The sequence below is a fragment of the Chlamydotis macqueenii genome, chromosome 4 (assembly GCF_036417535.1).
Source record: "Chlamydotis macqueenii isolate bChlMac1 chromosome 4, bChlMac1.mat, whole genome shotgun sequence".
Taxonomy (NCBI): Eukaryota; Metazoa; Chordata; class Aves; order Otidiformes; family Otididae; genus Chlamydotis; species Chlamydotis macqueenii.
In genome coordinates this window covers 19285471-19299169 of record NC_141559.1, presented here as the reverse complement: position 1 = coordinate 19299169, position 13699 = coordinate 19285471, and the positions used below count along the sequence as shown (strand labels likewise).

Sequence of the window (13699 nt, the reverse complement as noted above, 5' to 3'; positions counted from 1 at the left end):
CTAATGTGGCGCTGAATAGGACTCTCGCTGTGCCTGCTGTGGCTTTGTGGCGTGCTGGTCTGCTGGTGCTGCCAGTGGATGGGAGTGGGACGTTTTCCCTGCACTGCTTCCCTGGGATGGTATGGTGAAAGGGCACAGAGCAGGAACTGAGTATGCACCCCACAAACTGAGGTTACTCTTCTGTCCACGTATCCTTTGGCTTTAGCCAAGAAGCCTTGCTGGTAAGTCCATCTGCCTAAGACATGCAAATTCATAGCTTTTCACCGAGGGGGTCAAACTGACCCTTTCTTCTAGTCTGAGTTTTTCCCTGCAGCACAGTGGAATTAGTACATGTGATTAGTACAGAAATCTGCATGGTATCAAAAACTCAAGAGATAAAAAAAACCCTGAAGCCATTATTGAATGCCTCAGTTAATTAAGGGGATCTATGATGTTGGCTTTTGGGATAATCCCTCCTCAGTCTCACTTCAGAAATCAGCTGTCCAGCTGCAACACACCACAAATTAATGTATAACGCAGTCCAAAAAGAAGCAGCATGGTAGCAGTTTTAATCCCATGTTTGTTATTTTTTTCTTTAGGGTACCATCTTTCTGCCTGGCAACAGAGTAATTGAGCATCCCTGCAATGAAGAAAGTCCAGGAAAGTTCCTTTTTGAAGTTGTTCCAGGTAGGATATTCTACTCCATGTAAAAAGTATTTCCAGTTTTGTTTTCAGTGACAAATGGCCAGGTCTGTTCTGCCAGAACAGAAGCTGAAGGTGATTAATGATTCAATTTAAGAAAAAAAAAAATAATTGGTTATTTTCTTAATATTTTCATTTGTAATTTTTTCATTCACCTCCAGTCATCATAGGAAAAGGATGTGATTTTATTTTCAGTGTAAAGCGTGATTGTTCATGGCAAGGGGCTGCACCACTGAGTGGCATAGTGACAGCACAAATGTATTTGGTAATTATTTTAGATTATGTTGGATGCTATGAAGTAGTGTGTCCTGTGGTAACAAAGGAATCCATAACTTAGCATCAAGAGCTTATTGGTATAGCACATAGGCTTGGTGACATCAGTGCCATCACTTAAGAATGCTCTCTGGTCACTCTGGGTGGATAAGCAGATTGTAACAGCAGCAAGCATTGCTGCTTTGAAACCCCAAATTTTGTTTTAGTTGTGTGTTTTTGATTGTATGTTTTTTTTTTTTCCTGGGTGTAGATTTGCATAGAGAACATTACCTTGTCAACTGAGTGGTACTCCTGACTGTCTGTATTGCTTAAGTGATTTGCTAGCCTTCTCTTTGCTACCTGGACTTCTGGAGGGCAGGCTTTGGCCTATTTAAGAGCCTGGTTTGACAAAGTCCCTTGGGAGGCAGCTCTGAAGGGCAAAGGAGTGTAGGAAGGCTGGACATTCTTCAAGAAGGAAATCTTAAAGGAGCAGGAGCTGCCTGTCCCCATGTGCTGAAAGAGAAGCTGGCAGGAAAGAAGACCAGCCTGGCTGAACAGAGAGCTCTGGCTGGAACTCAGGGTTAAAAAGGAGAATTTATGACCTTGGAAGAAGGGGCAGGCAACTCAGGAGGACTACAAGGATTTTGTGAGACTACACAGGGAGAACATTAGAAGGGTCAAAGCCCAACTAGAATTTAATCTGGCTAGTGCCATAAAAGACAATAAAAATGTTTCTATGCATACATCAACAACAAAAGGAGGACTAAGGATACTCTCCATCATTTATTGGATGCGGGGGGAAACACAGTGACAAAGGATGAGGAAAAGGCTGAGGTACTTAATGCCTTCTTTGCCTCAGTCTTTAATAGTAAGACCAGTTGTTCTCGGGGTACCTAACCCACTGAGCTGGAAGACAGGGATGGGGAGCAGAATGAAGCCCCCATAATCCAAGGGGAAATGGTTAGCGACCTGCTACACCACTTAGACACACACAAGTCTATGGGGACGAATGGGATCCACCCAAGGGTACTGAGGGAGCTGGCGGAAGTGCTCACCGAGCCACTTTCAATCATTTTTCAGCAGCTCTGGCTAACAGGGGAGGTCCCAGTTGACTGGAGGTTAGCAAATGTGATGCCCATCTACAAGAAGGGCCAGAAAGAGGATCCAACAACAAGATCACCCACAGAGTGGATGAGGAAAAGGCTGTGGATGTTGTTTACCTGGACTTTGGTAAAGCCTTTAACACTGTTTTCCACAGCATTCTCCTGGAGAAACTAGTTGCTAATGGCTTCGACGGGCATACTCTTTGTGGGGTAAAAAACTAGCTGGATGGCCAGGCCCAAAGAGTTGTGAATACAGATTCAACAAGGCTGAGTGCCAGCTCCTGGCCTTGGGTCACAACAACCCCATGCAATGCTACAGGCTTGGGGAAGAATGGTTGGAAAGCTGCCTGGCAGAAAAGGATCTGGGAGTATTGTTAGACAGCCAGCTGAACGTGAGCTAGCAGTGTGCCCAGGTGGCTAAGAAGGCCCACAGCATCCTGGCTTGTATCAGGAACAGTGTGGCCAGCAGGAGTAGGGAAGTGATTGTGCCCCTGTACTCAGCACTGGTAAGGCGACACCTTGAATACTGTGTGCAGTTTTGGGCCCCTCAGTACAAGAAAGACATTGAGGTGCTGGAGCATGTCCAGAGAAGGGTAGCAAAGCTGGTGAGGGGTCTGGAACACGAGGCCTCTGAGGAGTGGCTGAGGGAACTGGGGTTGTTTACTCTGGAAAAGAGGAGGCTGAGGGGAGACCTCATTGCTCTCTACAACTACCTGAAAGGTTATAGTGAGGTGGGTGTCGGTCTCTTTTCCCAAGTAACAAGTGATAGGATGAAAGGAAACGGCCTCAAGTTGTGCTGTGGGAGGTTTAGATTGGATATTAGGAAAAATTTCTTCACTGAAAGAGTTGTCAAGCATTGGAACATGTTGACCAGAGAAGTGGTGGAGTCAGCATCCCTGAAGGTACTGAAAAGACGTGTAGGTGTGTTGCTTAGGGACACAGTTTACTGGTGGACTTGGCAGCATTAGGTTAGCGGTTGGTCTCGATGATCTTACAGGTTTTTTCCAACCTAAATGATTCTATGTTTCAATATCTAGTTAGCCCACTGTGTTTATTCAATATATTCTGTTAATCCCCACATTACTTTTCAATTTACTTTCCCATTATGGCTATTTAAAAGGGTAAAAAATGTTTATTGAATCTCACCTCCATGTTCTTGTTCTTGAACCATCTCCATGTCAAGGCACAAATGTAGTTGTCTTGACTGATGCATGGAGATTTTTGATATGTTGTAGAAGTGTAAGAAATATGAAGCAGATTTCAAAGCTGAGGAGGCCGGTCACTCACTGGAATTTGCAGATATAGCTCAGCACAGTGCAGCTTTATTTTTCCTTTTATGCATGGCACAGAATTTGATTATGAAAGCTTTGTGCAGTAATGAGTTAGTATGCAGAGAAAGCAAGTGTGGTATCTATGAGGTTTGCTTAATGCTCACCCCAGCTTGTATCAATCACATGTTTAAAAATTTCTCACTGTGATCTGTATCTTTTTCATATGGTCAAAATATTGAAAGAAACGTATTATTAACATTGCAAGTTTGTTTCCATTTAAAATTAGGAGAGTTCTTTTCAATTGATGAAGTTCTCCCCACAGTCCCAGAACACACTGAATGCTTTCTGACAATGCGCGTGCCAGCTGCTGAACTGATGGCCAATCCTGATGGGAGAGCCCCATTGCTCTTGTGATTTCCCAAAATATTTGTTATGCCATCTTTCTGTGCAGTTAAGTTAAAAAGTAATTTGCAATTAGTTTTTGCGTTGCTTTCAGTGTTTATCTGGAGCCCCCCTGAGTATCATGTAGGGGTTTTTGTTTTGTTTGCTTGTTTTTAGTTCTGAGTATGGGGTTTTGAACGTGTTTAGGGTAGCACCAGTATATATTTTTTTCCTCCATTGCTAACAAGCATGCAGCTATAGTGACTTGATACTGGAGAATTTTCCTGGTGAGATATTATGCTAAGAATTCATGATGAAAAAAAGTTTTTGGGAAGTCAGATAGGACAGTTCGTGCCACAGCACTGATCTTTGGGGGGTGAAATTAACATTGAGGCTCAGGCTGACTGTGGAGGCAACACAGTGCCTGTAGAAGTGTTGTCAGCTGTATGTTAAGCAAAGATGAAGTGAGCTTTGCCACCGTCATTGTCACAGTTGCTTCTCAAGGCAAGTATTGTCAGTCTCTTGTAATGGAGCTGTTTGTCATCTGTATCCCCATAGTGACTCAGTATAGAAGTTTTATGGTCTGACAGCAAAAAAACTGAGCTCACTGAGTGTAATAGAGAAAAATATATTGTAGCCGAGGTTCTATTTAGCCTTTGTTAGCTTTCATATGAGAAAACAGCTACATAGCAACAGGATCTATTTGCAGGTATTTTTTTTTTAGTTTGTCAGCTTAAATTAATGTTGTTTTAAATGTATGGCACTGAAGCTCACACTGCTGTTGGATTCTGTTTTGCCTGGATTAAAAATTGAAGTAAGGCAACAGTGACAAGTCCTCTTTTTGTCTGTCATGTCTGTGGGCGGCCTGAAAACTTGTGTGTGTGTTTGTTTATTGGTAATAGATGCAAATTATTTTGGGAATGTACGTGGGAGTAGGTTTATACTATGAAACTAATTCTCTGTATACAGCCATCCCTGAAGATGAATGGAAGAAATGTGTGTGGAGACAAGTATCTTGCAGTTTTGATGCTGTAATTAAAATACAGATGCCTTTAATTTGCATTTTGAAAACATTCTGTTCATTCCTTAAGTCATGACATGATTTAATACTTAAAATTGTTCCCTTTATTTCTTTTGCTGTGCTGACGAAGTTAATTTACAGGAGTGAAACTGTGTCCTGTACAGCACCAGGCCCACGCCATACTTCTGTGCAGGAGTTTTCTGTACCAGAGTCAGCATGACCACGAGGTGATTAGCGATGTCTCTGGTTATTAACAGCTTCTCTCATGCTCAGAGGAATGTTTCATACTCAACAGAAACCAGAAGAGGGTTTAAATAAATACTTTTTAAATGGGAAATATAGCATAGTTGTGTGATTGAGTTTGCATATAGCAAAGTTGTGTGATTGAGTTTGTTCAAGTGGTTGTGTTTTATTTGTGGATTGGTACTAGTTTTATTTAGAAGATACAATCTCATTCTATGTATTTGCTCCTTCCTAACGAAAACCTGAGATTTTTATCTTGGCATGCAAGTGTAATGGAGGAAGGCATTTGTGTTCACACAGGACTGAATCTGGTGACCTAGCTGTGACACCCCTACTAAGTGTCACTTGTAGGTATGGAGGTGCAGAACAGAGGCACGTGAAAGCACCGTGGTTTGCAGATGGGGACTTGATTCTTGCTTGAGTCAAGTTGCTGCACCCCATTTGCACCAGGAGGGCCTGAGGACAGAGATGTGGGAAGCTCAGGCTCATCCATTGTTTTTCACACAAGGCTTGAGCATCTTTTTTGGAGTCCTGTGGACTTTCCAAGGGTTGCTGCCTGAAGGCATTTTGAGCGAGGGCAATATGGAAAGCCTTGCAGTAGGAACCTGTGGCTTTCCCAGGGATGTCTGGATGCTTGTAGGAGCTCCCAGGACTTGAATCTTCAACTCCTGACACACTCAGGAACCACCACCAGCTCAAAATAATCTGGAACTATGTAGGTAATTGCCTAGAAGAGAATGAGGGTTATTGAATGGATGAAGGAATGTGCTTCATCACTGACTGGACTTTGAACCTGGGAATGAAACCGCTCATACTGTTTCCTCCTCAGTTGTTGTTATTTGAGATCCTTATGTGGTGGCTGATGTCCTGCTCTGTGAGAGTGGTAAGTCATTTTACAGATTGGCTTCACAGGTAAGAAGCCAGATCACCACTCCAGTGGTATTTCACCCTTTGATTGTTATCAAATAATATATTTCTTTTCCCCGTCCTCTATTACATGCAGATTTAATGAGAAAACAGCACTGAAGATAAGCTTACTTACAGCACCGTGTTCGCTAGCACGTGATCTGTTTGCGTGCTGTGTTCTAATGCATGAGATCCCCTGGAGAGACAAATATCCCAAAGATTTCTCTGACGAGTTGTTCAGTTGCATGAGTGTTAATATTTAATTTGTGCTGTTTAAACTGTGAAATGTACATTTCCAAACGTTGATCTTTGATATTCCCTGTGGAATCTTTTGCTTGTGAACTTTGCATATGTGTGCTCTATTTTTCACCATTGGCAAAGTATCATAGCCAGCTCATGTAACTGTGTGGCTGAATTTGTACTTTAGTAGTACTGAGTTAAAAGTCTGTTCATTCTCAAGTCTAAAAGCATTCTCACTGCAGCCCCAAGTTCTGTGTCTGCAGCTTAAGGCATGATTTCATTCTTAGGAAATAACTAATATTTTGAGGAAGTTACTTGTAGTCCCTGCTGCTGCGTTCTTCTGCACTTGCGTGTCTGCTGATTTCCTGTGTGCACGGCTTCTGGGCTATCTCCCTTCACATCAGGGAACATGAGATCCTTCTTGAGTCGTGGATGGTGGTGACTGCAGAAGGCAGGAATTACCTCCAGTGCTGTACACTTTTGTTTGTTTAAGGTCAGTTTGTCAGACATGAGAGCTATACTCAAGAGAACAAGCCCAGAGGTACTGCTGAGGAAAATGACACCGTTTTTGTTCTGGTTTAGATGAGCTCGCTCTGTACACAATTTTTCTGTATGTACCTCCTTTCAGAAAGCAGTTTCTCAGTGATGCTGTGCAACAGAAGTGTTGGTTCCCTTTGTGGTACTGAGAACAGGCCAAACGGATTACCAAAATGAGACAACTCACTTCTGCTTCTTCAAGTAGAAGTACAGGATATAAATCAAAATATGACATGTACTTAAAATACTTAAGCTACCTTCTGAAATGCTTCAGCTGGAAAGGATGTGAAACAACAGCAGTTTCACTGGACTACCATGTACAGGTCTGTCTCGGGACTTAGTTTTGATACTCCAGCAGTCTTTAATTCTGTGATACTGTTAAAATGTTTGGCTGCTTTTTCATCGCAGCTTTTCTCATAAGATTATTTTCAGATAATTTAGAAGTCTGCAGTAGGTTTTACAAATGGTTGTTAGGAAAGAGCTCCTCAATGTTGTTGTGGAGAGTGCCCTACGAAGTATTTGTTACTATTTTGGAGGACTTGAGTTGTTGCTGTTCACAGCATGTTTGAATCTCATCTTTTTGGCATGAAATTCTTACACTGTGCTTTCTCAGAACAGTGAGCAGTATTTCAGCAGGTTTCTAGGCTGACTTCATGAACTTTTGAAGTCTTTGACTACAGACCATTTCCCAAAAGCCTGTGGCTTTATTAGAGAATCTCTGCAAGGGAGTGAAATATTAATTTCCAGAACTTTGAAATTGTTAGAATTATTTTTTCATTAGTCAGAAAAAAAAAAAAAAGAGGTGTCCATAGGCCTATTTCTTTATGTCCTTAATTGCATACCATCTTCCTAATGATGTTTCCTGCAGATTAACTGTTCTGGTAGGGATCATGAGGTGGGTTTGGGGGCGGGTTTTAAGCTTCCTTTATATAAAAGGTTGGATAATAGACTGTTTTACATCTACTGCTGCAATAGGCTTTCACTCCTCAGAGCTTAATGAATTTTTTTAGTTCCAAAGGATGATGTTATTTCATTTTTGCAGGATAGCTGTCTTATTTAAGTCAGCTTAGATTTGCTTAGGTCTGTGCACCTATGGCTGAGAGTCAAGAGGGATCTGTTTTGCATATGTGTATGTCACACTGATTTCACTGTCGGTGAACTGGTCCTTTGGCCTCCACAAGTGTGTTGTGAGGTTTGAGGAGATAAATGGCTGCCAGTGTGTTGTAGAGTTATTAAAAATTCTCCAGTTCCCTGTTGATAGCCAGTGCATAGCAGATTAAGCCCTTTGAGTTTTTCGCCATGAGTTCTCAAACATCTGAAATGGGAAGGCCATAGTAAGTGATAATTCTTGTCACATACTGATTGGCAACATTTTTAATGAAGGATCCATGACGGCCTAGAAAATGTGGATTTGATAAGTTCACTTGCATTTTTCCCCTAAAGGACACAAGTAAGACAAAACAAGAATTCCAGATAAATCTTTTTAGGCTAAACAAGCAATTTTCTTTGTAGTGCTCCCATGTACCTTAACAGGTTGGATACTGGATACTTACTGTAGTATTTTAGTATTCTTCATATGGCAGCAGGACTTCTGTGGGATGAGAAAGGTTGGACTCTACAGTGGGGCACCAAATGGGGCAGATGATTAGCTGATATGTTTGACAGTGACTGGTGTCATTGTGATGTCTTGGGGGTGGAAATGTTTTAGAAGGTTTTGAACCCTGTTGTTTTGAAGTAGAACTGTTTGTTTTCTGTAAGGATGTAGCCTTGTGAGAAATAAGTGGCAAGAGTTCCCTGCCTTATCTTCTCAGGAGTAATTGCTATGGCAAGAAGCTTCCCTTGAAGGCTTAGCAGCGCATTAGGAACACAATGCACTAAGCAAATTCCCTTCTCTTGACTTTAGGAGAAAACTGTTTGTGTGTTAAAAGGTTTCCCTCCCTGCTGCAAGAAGCACCTTTCCATAGTGCACATGTGCACACACCCGAGCATGTCATGCAGATGCTCTGTATTCCCTTCACCATCAGTGTGGATAGCACAAAATTCATTCCCTTTTCTTCACAATACAAAACCCAAAAGTGAAGTGTTAAACCAGTCAGCTGCTTTGACTTGTTCCGTGCGCTGAATTCCTCTCTCCTTCTGGTGTGACCCCCGTGGATTTAATTGGTGCTGCCACAAAGATGAATGTCTCCCCCTGCATGCGCTGACAGCCAGCAGTGCCTCTTCATTAGTTGTCAGGAGCACAGGACCTCAAGGGCATTACTGATACTGCCAACTGAACTAATTATACCTCTGATATCTTCTGGAGAGAGCAGGCAGGATGTTTAATCAAATGGGCACCAGCTTTACTGCACATAGATATCTCCATGTAATGGCATACTGCACTAAAGCAGCTTTGAACGCTGCTCATTTCCTATTGAAGATCTCCCGAACACGTCGCTGTCCTTGTTAACAGTGATTTCTCAAAAATGTATTTGGTAGGGAGCCACCTCTCCACCTGTGGACACAGTGGCATACCCCGTTTCATTCTGGTCCTTCAAAGGAAGCTCTAACAACTGTAAACTGCTTTTTTTTTTAAGTGACCTTTGGAAATGCATGGAGTCAGCAAGCCAGAGAAATGAAGCCAGCTGAAGCTTTGCTGCTTGTTTCTCACAAGGGTAATGGTGTGGGCTCAGTGGGAATGAACTCTTTTCCATCTTGAGCAGCAGCTCTTGTGATGCGCAAATATTTGATGTGCCCATAATAGGTTTGTCTCCTTCATAGTTTTTAGAAAGGCAAAACCCAAACCATGCCCACTCCTACATCCCTGTGCAATGAGATGGCGGGTCACGCCACCAAGCTGTTGTGCTGGCACAATGAAATCTGCTAATTTCCAGCGCAGTCCTCTGCAGGTCAATGTCTGTAATATCCCTCTCAGCCATATTTTTCGTGCCTTTGTTGTCATGGCTACTGAACAACTGTGGGGGAAGGCACCAAGTTCAAGATACCTGCTTTTTGTTCCAGTTCCAGCAGTCACACTGGACTGAGTACCTCCTCTCTGTGCCCTCGTGTCCACGCATGTTTGAGATGATACCTGCATCCTTGTGAGAGGTACAAGCCCTGCAAATTAATTATGTTAAGGAAATGTAGATCTGAACTAGTGATCGCTAGCAATAAGTTTTTATAACCTTTATACAGGGGGCTTGGGGGAAAGCAGCAGTGATATGAGTAGTTTTGCCTCCTCTCCTTCAGGTGGAAGATCCCCTCAAGATATGACATTTATTTAAAGATCAAGATTGGTGTGACTCAGTCTTGGACTACTAAAGAACTACCAGAAAACGTCCTGTTTATCCTGCAAGGGGAGATGGGACACCTTGTAGTATTCAGAAGTTTGGTAGAACTCCAGCACTTGTATCTAGCATAGAAGAGCCTGCAATAGCTGATTTAAACATGATTTCTTTAAATACAGATATATTAATTAAAAGATTTTTTTAGCCTAAAATTAATTATAAATTATGATTATATATATAAAATTATAGCATTTTATGCCATCTACTTTTCAAGCTGCAGGAATTAAATCTAGATGCAAGACTATTAAAAAAAAGAGCCCTTTCTAAATGTCTTTGAGGTATGCAGCATGTGCAAATAGACAAACTCATACGGTTTGGCTGTGTGACTTTGATGTTAGTGAAACATGAGCCATCACAAATTTTCATATATAAACCCTGCTATCTTGAATCTCTTCTGTCTTTGTGAACAACTACAGATATAGGTTAAAAATATGAGTATTTATAGTAGACGTAGTACTATTGCCTGCTTTCTTTTTCCTAGTTACAGTATATTTTAAAGATAGGTGATGGATGAAACCCTTATGAAAAGTCCTGAACACTTGTAGCTTTCATTTTCTTTCCTGTAAAGTAATTCCACTTACTTTTCAATCATCTGTTGTCAGTAACATTAATTTCATGTGGCAGAAGACTGCACGGACTCTATAAAAATTTTGAATGAGTGCAGTTGCTTTGCCTGCCTTTCCCATTGCTCAAGCGTGGCATATAAAGCTGAAGTTAAAAAGTTATTTTTCACTTGTGCCTTTAAATTTAGAAGCAGACTACTTTTACATAGATTAAGTTAGCAATATGTGGATGAGCTTCTCTATGTGACCCACTGGTGTCACTCTGGAGGTGATCTGCTACATACAAGAGTAATACTGGACATGCAGAGATAGTTCCCGCAAAGCCAGGTGGTCCTTGGGAAATGAGAAAGGTAACTGGAATGAGAGCTTGGTGCTCTGACAATTTTGATAGTGACTTGGGGACCAAATAGAATAATAGAATCAAAAAATAGTTTGAGTTGGAAAGGACCTTTAAAAGTCATCTAGTTCAATGCCCCTGCAAGGAGCAGGGACATCTCCAACCAGATCAGGTTGCTCATCCAACCTGGCCTTGAATGTTTCCAGGGATGGGGCATCCACCACCTCTCTGGGCAACCTGTTCCAGTGTTCCACCACCCTAACTGTAAAAAATTCCTTCCTTATGTCTAGTCTATCTCTGTCTAGTTTAAAACCATTACCCCTCGTCCTATCACAACAGGCCCTACTGAAGAGTTTCTCCCCATCTTTTTTAGAAGCCCCCTTGAGGTACTGGAAGACTGCTATAAGGTCTCTTCAAATCCTTCTCCTCTCCAGGCTGAACAGCCCCAACACTCTCAGCCTGTCCTCAAAGGAGAGGTGCTCCAGCCCTCTCATAATCTTCATGGCCCTCCTCTGGACTCTCTCCAACTGGCCCATGTCCTTCTTATGCTGGGGGCTCCACAGCTGGATGCAAATAGGAGGAGGGGTGGGAAGCAATATTGACTTTTTCCATTGTTCTGTAAAGATATGAGGAATTTCGTGAACTTTTGTAGTGCAGACTCTGTGGAGGTGAAGATAAATCACAGCCCAGCTGTACGGCTTGAATGAGTTGTGAAGCTACAGTAGGTCTTCAGCAATGTCTGTGTTAAGTCCATTAACTATATGCCATGGACACACCATTTTGTTTGCCAATACAACATCATGTGTGTTGATACTTTTGACATGCTCTAGTGTGTAAATACAAACTTTGTGTCAAAAGAAACAAAATGTTTTTTATCTTCCTAACTACAATAGCAGTCTGAGCGGCATCTTTGAGAGCTGCTAACTTCGTATGTAGCCCTCTAGTGGCGACATCAAAAAGTCCAGTGGAGTAATGGATGTATTTCTGTGCTGGATACCCTGTTCGGGGCTTTCATTTTTAGCTTGTTCCATGTCAGCAGTATCCTTAGCATACTATGAAGCACAGCTTGAAACTTAGATTCCCAAATTCTGTGAAGTGGGAAGACAGTACTGGCAAAAATCAGAGGCAGTGGTTAACTCAAGCTTTTTGAGAAAAGATTTTCCTAAATAACCATATTGCTGACATTATTTTGATGAGTTGTGATGATTACTCGCTGTCCTAGCTCTGCTCACAGAATTGAGGGTCCATCAACTTTAGTCAACATGCAAAGTTTTATGATAAGAGGATAATGTTTTTATTACAGTTGCCTATGTGTACTTCCTGTATTTCAGTTGTTAAAAGATGATCTGTACTTGATTACACTGAGTAATGAAAATAGCATTGTAGGAGGAAGTGAGACAGAAATGTTACGGAGGGATGCTCCAAAGTCTAGACATTCAAGAGACCATTATCCAGTGGGCTGTTTGGTCAGTGTCTGCTGGTCTTCTGCAATAATAATAGTAGTAGTAATAATAATAATGATGATGATGATGAAATTCCCATGCTTGTTGCTATTTTGAGCAAGAATCTCTGCAGATGAAAAAAAAGTAAATAAATTAAAATGCATATACCTCCCATGTCAAATAGCTAGTGATATCTCACTTAAAATGGCAGGAAAGACAGAGAGTAGGTGACTGACTTGCCTGAAGCTCTCTGGAAAGCTGGTGGCTGAGTCTGAAGGCAGATCTTGCCTCCTTGATTCCCTAAAGAGCTTGTGCCCCGGATGTGGGAGGCAAAAGTACACAGGCAGTGAGCTTGTGAAGCCCTCTCATCTCTGAAAGTAGTGGGAAATGCAAGCTACATTTGGATTAAAGGATGGTTTAGACAAATATCGTCAGAATATGGTACTTCCTACTGCCTAGGTCATCTGAAAAGAAACTGGATTATTTTCCTAAAGTTTACAGATCTTAAGGCAGATATGCTTTGTGTTTTCTCACGTTTGGATGTTACTGCCTGACCTAATCCTCCACGCTGTGACAGTAAGCTTCGCAAGTCCTTTGCTCTTCATCCAGTCCTTCTGCAGACTCTTTCATCTTTCCCCTTTTCCCTTACTGGTGCTAGGGGAACATCAATCCTTATTTAAAATAAAGTATCATCTTTCCTCTTTTTCAGCCTAGTAGTAGAGAAGTGGGACAAAACTTTTTAAGCCTATGGTGCAAGGACCTCACTTTCCTTTGTTTCTTCAGCACAGGTGTCAATTTTTTTTTTAAAAAAAGCAAAATTTCTACCTGTTTTCTGCCAGTTTCACAGTTACATCATGTACTAGTACATGGTGCTGATTCGTTATTTAGCATAGTAAGAGCCAGGTTAGCCTGATTCCCTCCCTTTGACAGGAAAGGAAAACCTTTCCATGGGATGTGAATGTCTTTGGCCAGGGTGACATTCTCTTGTCTCTCCTCATGGAGTTGCTACCTCTGGAGATGGGAATCTCTCTAATTAAATTGTATGTCTTTTATAAAGCTAATGGGCATAACTGGTTGTGGAATCTTGATCTTCTGTGCTGTGTTTCAGATCCTCACTATATTCATAACTTCAGTGAGTGGTTAGCTTTTATTTTCTGGAAGAAATAACAAGGAGGAACATGTGATTGATGTATGTTTGTGAAGAGATAGCTTCAAATTACAAGCGTGAGGTTGATTGTCAGATCTTAATGAAGCTGGTCTACAATTTAGGTGATGATTAATGAAGGAATAATGTCAAGGAGCAGTGCTGAATGGTATTATGTTGACTTCTGCTGCAGACTGAACACTCTTTTCTGTGGGAGAAGAAGGACTGCTGCTCTGGCTTGAAACAAGCTGT

At 41.7% G+C, this 13699-nt stretch overlaps 1 protein-coding gene across 2 annotated transcripts in view; it reads left to right on the top strand.

The window, feature by feature from the left end:
- The window catches only part of ARHGAP24 (Rho GTPase activating protein 24), a 215088-nt gene that overhangs the window by 73407 nt on the left and 127982 nt on the right, over nt 1-13699 (top strand). For both annotated transcript variants that reach the window (XM_086747382.1, XM_086747383.1), the window contains one exon: nt 579-666. In XM_086747382.1, the coding sequence (XP_086603508.1) occupies nt 579-666 (88 nt within the window). The remainder of the gene's footprint in view (nt 1-578; nt 667-13699) is intronic.